Source organism: Corvus kubaryi, unplaced genomic scaffold (assembly GCF_017639235.1).
Source record: "Corvus kubaryi isolate FWS band 111438036 unplaced genomic scaffold, C.kubaryi_AGA036_p1.0 37253, whole genome shotgun sequence".
NCBI classification, from domain to species: domain Eukaryota; kingdom Metazoa; phylum Chordata; class Aves; order Passeriformes; family Corvidae; genus Corvus; species Corvus kubaryi.
Window position 1 is genome coordinate 393,202 of NW_024581075.1, and position 8,223 is coordinate 401,424.

Below are 8,223 nucleotides of genomic sequence, written 5' to 3' on the forward strand. Positions count from 1 at the left end.
GCCTCTCACCTGGCAGGTCTCCTCCTGCCCGAGCTGGGATTTACTCCTTTCCCTTCTGGTGTGTGTGAGCTGATTGTAACTGCTTTTCCTTTTGCCCCTTTACTTTGGAGGTCAAGATATTTTCATGACGGAAGAACAAAAGAAGTACTACAATGCCATGAAAAAACTGGGCTCCAAGAAGCCTCAGAAGCCCATTCCCCGACCTCTGGTGAGTGTGTTAGAGGGAACTCAGGGAAAACCTGAGTAGATTTCAAAGGAGCTTTGGCTCCAAAAGCATCCTTTGTTCTAACTCCTGTTGGACTCCACATCGCCCTGTTCTTGTCCTTGTGACTCGGGAATCAGCTGCAAAGGTTAAAACACTTGCACTGGGGTTGGTGTTAATCAGTTCATCACTTGAATCAACAAAATAATCCCAAAACATCATCCAGGCCCTAGAGGGGCCCTAGATGTGGAGTAGGAGCCTCCTGGCACTAGCAGGGGGACCTTTGGCAATTATCCAGCCTTGGGGGCTGCACTGATGGAGAACTAAGCTCCTTTCCCTGGTTTCTTTTGAAAGACTTTGAATCCCTCAGAAAGCCAGAAAGGGTTTGGGGTTGAGTGCCTTAGATACTGTAGGGATAAAGCATGGATGAAGCACCCTGCTTCTGGGTCTGTGGTGCTGCCAGGACACAAAAGAGGTTGGATTCTCACCCTGGTACCCATCGGGTGCCAGCGCAAGGATGTGGCTGCTTTCCCCAGCTGTCACTGGGAGGGCATCACCCTCCCTTTGGGCTCAGCAAAGAGGAAGATGCGCTGCTCGTAGGGGTGGAGTGGCGTGTTGGGGTGTAAATAATGGCATTTTCCTGCCTTTACCCCAAGCAGTCTGGCTTGTGGACAGGGTTTGCCTTGAAAGCTTTGTTAAATACTGACAAAACGACGTCCTCGTCCCTCTTTCCACCAACGGTGAAATAATTTGTTGACTAATGATAAATGAGGAAGAATCTCCTCCCTGTGAGGGCAGGGACGCCCTGGCACAGGGTGCCCAGAGACGCTGTGGCTGCCCCTGGAAGTGTCCAAGGCCAGGTTGGACATTGGGGCAGGGGGTGGAATGGGATGGTTTTAAGGAGGTTTCCAATCCAAACCATTCCACACATGCACGATTTTTGTTCAAACTCGGTTCCTTGTCTCTTCCGTTTCCCAGAACCGCATCCAAGGAGCCGTCTTTGACTTTGTCACTCAGCAAGCCTTCGACATCGTCATCATGATGCTCATTTGCCTCAACATGGTGACCATGATGGTGGAGACAGATACTCAGAGCAAGCAGATGGAGGACATCCTTTACTGGATCAACTTTGTGTTCGTCATCTTTTTCACCTGCGAGTGCGTGCTGAAGATGTTCGCCTTGCGGCACTACTACTTCACCATCGGCTGGAACATTTTTGACTTCGTGGTTGTGATTCTGTCCATCGTGGGTAAGTGTGACACCGGTTTGAGGTCTTGGGGTGCCAGGCTGTTTTGGTGTTTGCAGGGTAGAACGTGTTCTTGTCTTCGAAGGGGATGTGTAGGTACCAGGACTTCAAGGTTCCCTTTAAGCCTCGGGAAGAGACCGTGGCAAAATTTGTCTGCCTGAAGTCCTGACTGATGCCTCTTCCCTCTGTTCTGGCATTCCTTTCCAGCTGTGTGGAGTAAACCACTTGACAATTGCTCTCTCTGTCTTTAAAAACTGAAGTTTCACTCACCTCATCAGAATATTGCAACGCTCAGGAACCCCTGGAAGCAGCCCTGCAGGGCTTCCTGCCACAGCACGTGACTTGTTTGCAGTTTGTTTGGATGCTGAATCCATGTTTCCTCCAACAGGTTTTGAGTTTTTTAGCATCTAGTCTGCAAAATATGCACAACCTCACAAATGAATGGGAGTAAAGCTTGGCAGGGCACAAGGCACGCTGACAAACCACCAGCCTTCAGACCATCCCGCAGCCTAAAACTCAGCCCCAGTTTTTGCTGCTGCTTGGAATCAGGTTTATCTTAAACACTTTTAGCACCTTCAGAGCGGAGTCCTGGCTCCCATGGCAGCGTTAGGCACTGAGAGCAGATGTGCCCAAGAAGCAACTCGTTCATCCTTATCCAGGAGGGATGAAGCTGAACCTCTTTCCCTCTCCATGTAGGAGAACTATTTAGGGAGCCAGAGCATTTAGTAAAGACCTAGAACCACAGAATCATGGAGTGTCCTGAGTGGGAAGGGGCCCCCAGGGATCATCCACTCCAACCCCTTGGCCCTGCACAGACACCCCAACAACCCCACCCTGGGCATCCCTGGCAGCGCTGTCCCAACGCTCCTGGAGCTCTGGCAGCCTCGGGGCCGTGCCCATTCCCTGGGGAGCCTGGGCAGTGCCTGACCCTCCTCTGGGAGAAGAACCTTTCCCGATATCCTCCCCTGGCCCAGCTCTGGCCATTCCCTCGTGTCCTGCCACTGGTGACAGGGAGCAGAGATCGGAGCTGCCCCTCCACTGCCCCTCGGGAGGACTTAACCTGCCTGAACGTGGGACCTCTCGCTCGCAGAGCCCCTCTGAAAATCCAGCCAAGGTGTTCCATGGGCCCCCTCTGTCACTAGGCTCAGAGGAAGCAGCGGCCTGTGCCGTCTCCATTGTCACACTTGTTGCCTCTCTTCTTTAGGAATGTTCCTGGCTGAAATCATTGAGAAGTACTTTGTGTCACCCACTCTCTTCCGAGTGATCCGCCTGGCTCGCATCGGCCGCATCCTGCGATTAATCAAAGGAGCCAAAGGAATCCGCACACTGCTTTTTGCCTTAATGATGTCCCTGCCTGCCTTGTTCAACATCGGCCTCTTGCTCTTCTTGGTCATGTTCATCTTCTCCATCTTCGGCATGTCGAACTTCGCCTACGTCAAGCATGAGGCTGGCATCGATGATATGTTCAATTTTGAGACCTTTGGCAACAGCATGATCTGCTTGTTCCAGATCACCACCTCGGCTGGCTGGGACGGGCTCCTGCTGCCCATCCTGAACCGGCCGCCAGACTGCGACCTGGACAAAGAGCACCCGGGCAGCGGCTTTAAGGGGGATTGCGGGAACCCTTCGGTGGGGATATTTTTCTTTGTGAGTTACATCATCATCTCCTTCCTGATTGTGGTCAACATGTACATTGCCATCATCCTGGAGAACTTCAGCGTGGCGACGGAGGAGAGCGCAGATCCGCTCAGCGAGGACGACTTTGAGACGTTCTATGAGATCTGGGAGAAGTTCGACCCCGACGCCACGCAGTTCATCGAGTACAGCAAGCTCGCGGACTTTGCTGACGCTTTGGAGCATCCCCTCCGCGTCCCAAAACCCAACACCATTGAACTCATCGCCATGGACCTGCCTATGGTAAGTGGGGACAGGATCCACTGTTTGGACATCCTGTTTGCCTTCACCAAACGTGTGCTGGGGGACAGCGGGGAGCTGGATATCCTGAGACAGCAGATGGAGGAGAGATTTGTGGCTTCCAACCCTTCCAAAGTGTCTTATGAGCCCATCACCACGACGCTGCGGCGCAAGCAGGAGGAGGTGTCGGCGGTGGTGATCCAGAGGGCTTACAGGGCTCGTTTGGCACGACGGGGCTTCATCAGCCGAAGGCCTGCCACCACCAAACTGGAGAACGGGGGAGCTAACAGGGAGAAAAAGGAAGGCACCCCATCCACGGCGTCCCTGCCGTCCTACGACAGCGTCACCAAACCTGAGAAGGAGAAACAGCAGCGGGCGGAGGAGGGGAGGCGAGAAAAGGCAAAGAGACAAAAAGACACCAGGGAATCCAAGTGTTGAGACAAAAAAAAAAAAAAAAAAAAAAAAAAAACACCAAACAAAAAAATTAAAAAAAAAAAATAGTAGAATTGTACGAATTCAAATATTTGCAAGTGAAAAAAAAAAAAAAAAAGATTGTTTACAAACTTCCTGAAATATATCAATACAGAACAGCTGTGGAGACACTTACCTGAAGATCTTATACCAAACATAGTCTGCTTACTGTGTGACAGCGTTGCATCTAAAGCAGTGACCTACCACCTGTTTAAAGGACCCTGTAAACAAACATTTAAACACAAAAAAAAAGGAAAAAAAAAGGATTTTCTATTGTTTGGGCAGGTGGATACTGCATGTTCCACATCAGTCAATGCAACTTAGGACAAACAAGCAAAATAAATCACACCCACACCCACACCCAGAGAAACAAAACCCGCTGCTGGGATTCATGTATTTTCCAAAGCAGCCCCAAATGGATTTTATTTTCCCATTTTGTTGATTATTCTCGGAAGAAAACCCAGAAGTCACAATGTTAATGGGTTTGTTCATGCAAAACTAGATTTGCATTTAGTTAAAGCAGCAAAAAAAAAAGAAAAAAAAAAGGAAAAAAAAGAGAAAAAAATGGAAAAAGAGTTAAAACAAGTAGAACAAAAAAAGGAAAAATGAAACAAAGCACCCATTAAGCCCACTGAGTTATCATAGTTTATTATTTGAGATTTATTATTTGCATTCTACTTTCTACATGGGCTTTACTTGGTTTGGGAGATGGGGTAATCGGGTACCTTCAGCCTGGAGCCAGCTCGGGCTGATCCCCCCCCCCAAAAACAAAGTGCTCGTTAACGCGTCGAAGCGATTTGCATGACGGCATGACCAGGGACCATGCATGAGGAACCATAACCACGAGACACGCAGTCACCTGTCCACAGAGGTGTGTTAAGCCATAAATTCGAGGCACTCCACTGAGTATCTACCGCACACTGTATTTGGAGAGAAACCTTAGTGATGCTCCTGCCCGGCACCAGTCCGTCCCAGTTCACAGAGAATCTTCCATAAACCTGCCAGTAGAAGAAAAAAAATAAACACCTAACAAAAAAAAAAAAAAAAACCAACAAAAAACCCCAGACAAAAAAACCCCCGAGGTAACTCTAAAGCCACAAAAACCCCCGACAAAACCCAACGAGCAGATGAATGAATTGTGTGTGTCTGTTTAACAACTTTTCAACTTTTCTTTTCCATACAGCCATGGTTTTTGCACACTGAAATAGAACAAAAATTCAAAATGCTGCTCTGGACCTCACCAAAGGGGAGAGGATAAATCTGGGAATGGCTTGTTATCCATGTCACTGTAAATCCAAAACCTAGGGCTTCAACCAGCCAACAAGGTCAGTCGTATCCTGCAATATTTAGCATTAATACTATGAATTACTGTTCAGCCTCCATCCTGCAGTGTAGACACTTCTTTTGGTAGAGATAAATGTTAACAAAAAAGAAGCAGCAGCATGTTATCTCTGCTAGTAGGAATTCGGGGAGCTCACCCACAGCGATCCTGCCCCCAGGGTCGGGGATGGGCTTGGGACTCGCCCTCGCTTCTCCCGCGGCCACCGGGACTCCTGCTCGGGTGTGGGGACGCAGAGCTGGACCCCGGCGTCCTGCTGCTCTTGGTGGCCTGGGGTGTAGCCAGGAGGGGTTTTGGGGGCTGCAGCCCAGCAGGGGCCCGGTGCCTTCAGCTCGGTCCCATTCCCCGCAGCCGCAGCGGGGCTGGGGGCGATGGGCGCTGCCCCTGGGCTGCCCTCGCTGCAGCAGGAGGGCAGCGCCAGCCACGCCCGGCTGTTCCTGCTTCCTCACGCCCAGCTCCGTCTTGGGGTGTCCTCACGGCTCAGCCGGTTCTCAGGCCAGCCCCACGGAGCTTGGGGGTGTCTCTTCAGGGCCAGGGGCAGCGCAGGGGGGGACGTTTGGACCCATCCCAACTAAGGGTACCCAGACCAGTGGAAAAAAAAAAAAACCCCACAACCAACCCCCCAAGACGCCAGAGCTCGACGGGAGCATGAATCTCAGTTTGCAGAATCCCATAACCCAGAAAATAATGACAGGAATCACCTAAAAGAAACCAAACCCAAGCAGGAAGCCATCCAGCAGCCATCTGTGCCACCTCGGCATCCTCGGGGCGGCCCCGCCACCGCCACGGCACGGGAGCAGGTCTGCTCCACAGCAGGGACCTCGTCTGTCCTGCCTTGCCCTCGTTGCTCCTAGGATGGGATGTATAATAACAATAATAATAATAATAATTAATAACAATAATAATGAAGAAACAAAAAAATCTACATACATATGTACAGGCTACATTGTAAACAGCACAAAAACAAAAACAACAAAAAAAAAACCAAACAAAAAAAAAAAAAGGAGAAAATAGCTGAAAAGTGTGGTTGAACTTTTTAAGAGAATATTATAAATACTGTAATATATCATTTTATTTTATTGGCATGCCTTTTTGTAAATACAAAGAACTACAAAAATTATAGAATGGCTTCTGGCTTATGCCATTGTCCATGGTTATTTTTATTTTTTTAAGATTTTTCTGTTGTCCTTAGACTTTAGATAGCCAGGAAATGTCCCCCAAAGGAAAAAAAAAAAAAACAACAACAACAAAAAATTCCAAACAAACCCCTAGTCCCCCCCAAAATAGATTTTAACAAAAGCTTTCTTGCAAGTGATATTTGCAGCAGCAAAAGTGTCTATTTTTGGGTTCCAATGTGCAATAAGTCGACCACTTCTATGCAAGATTTGGCTGAACTTCGTAATTGTTCTTAGGCTGGGCTGAGTCTTGTGGGTGACGCTCGGTGCGTTAGCGTTTGTGCTGGCAACTCATGAAGCTGCTCAATTACTTTAAAATAAAAAGTCCCTTCAAACTCTGTACAGATACGATTTTTGTTGTAACGTTTTATCAGTACGAGGCGCGGCAGGTCCCTGAGCAGGAAGGGGGAGAGGGAGGAGATCCTTCAGCCTTCTGGCGGCCGGAGTTGGTTCTTCCGCTCAAAAAAAGGAATTGAAGGGGTGTTTGGGGGCTGGGTTTCTCCTTTAGTTTCCTCCCCGGGGGAGCAGGAGTGATGGGTTCTCACTGGGTGAAGCCGAGGTTGGAGGAAATTTGGGGGCAAAGAGGCACGGGGACCTTCGTGTCCCACCCGGATCTCCAAATTCAAACAGCTGCACGGAATTCACGTTCCGGGTTCAGGGGTTTGGGAGCGAAGTTTAAGGAGGGGGTGGTGTCGTTAGAAAGATGTAGCCAAAACTCACAACCACTTCAAGTAGTCCCCTTCCCTCTCCCACCTCTAAAATCCTCCCTTTTTGGGTTAATTTGTGACTCCAGAAGTGCGGAGGGGAGGGTGATAATGAAGTGCCAGTCCAAGCTGCTTCATTCACTTTGCCCTTCACCTTTTTTTAAAATATGGAAGCCAATGTTGAAAAAAGCAGTTCAGGTAACCCCGTGGTGTTCCGTAAAGGCCACACCTGAGTCTGAATGATTTTTCTGCTGCAAAAATAAAATAAAATTGGAAAAAAAATACCCCGCCACAAAGCAACAAGCTGTTAAAGCTGTAAAAGCTCACTAGTGAAGATCAGTGTGTTAGAAATTGCATGGTGGCTCATACCGGTCTTACCCAACATGATTAACAACCCTATAAGCCAAAAGAAAATGAAATAAACGTTACCCTTTTCACCGTACAAGGGAAGGTTGTCTTGGTGTCCCAGTTATTTCCCTGGTTGCATTCTCACTCCTCCTCCCCTTCTTCTTCCTCCTCCTCTGTGCTTCCTCCAAGGCTTTCTAGGGTGGTTTTTCCAAGCAGAGTGAGGTGCAGGAGAAGCTGTTGGAAGGCTGTTGGTGTTTGTGGTGTCGGGTGCCCGCAGGTGCCCGGTGGGCGCGGCTCAGCCCGTGCTGGGTCCCCGGGGTCGGTGCCCGCTCGGGGCTCCCCTTGCTGGGGCAGGTGGGGGCCCTCGGCGGGGAGGGGGGGCTCCGTGCTGGGTCTGCTCTGGCAGGGCAGGAGGTTGTTCTGTGATGGCTCAGCCTGTAAGGGCTCACCCCTCACCTGTAACCCCTTATCCCATAACCCCTCACCCCATAACCCCTCATCCCATAACCCCTCACCTGTAACCCCTTATCCCATAACTTTTCACCTGTAACCCCTTATCCCATAACCCCTCACCTGTAGCCCCTTATCCCATAACTTTTCACCTGTAACCCCTTATCCCATAACTCCTCACTCCATAACCCCTCACCTGTAACCTCTCACCCCATAACTCCTCACCAGTAACCCCTCACCTGGAACCCCTCAACCCATAACCCCTCACCTGTAACCCCTTATCCCATAACCCCTCACCCCATAACCCCTCACCCCATAACCCCTCACCCCATAACCCCTCACCTGTAACCCCTTATCCCATAACCCCTCACCCC

The 8,223-nt window shown here is 49.7% G+C and overlaps 1 protein-coding gene across 4 annotated transcripts in view; it reads left to right on the forward strand.

Annotated features, from left to right (window-relative positions):
- The window catches only part of SCN8A (sodium voltage-gated channel alpha subunit 8), a 57,552-nt gene extending 50,863 nt beyond the window's left edge, over positions 1 to 6,689 (forward strand). For all 4 annotated transcript variants that reach the window (XM_042023673.1, XM_042023671.1, XM_042023672.1 and 1 more), the window contains 3 exons: positions 104 to 208; positions 1,181 to 1,451; positions 2,653 to 6,689. In XM_042023673.1, coding sequence (XP_041879607.1) covers positions 104 to 208; positions 1,181 to 1,451; positions 2,653 to 3,800 — 1,524 coding nt within the window. In that variant the 3' untranslated portion in view covers positions 3,801 to 6,689. The remainder of the gene's footprint in view (positions 1 to 103; positions 209 to 1,180; positions 1,452 to 2,652) is intronic.
- The last annotated feature ends 1,534 nt before the right edge of the window (positions 6,690 to 8,223 follow it).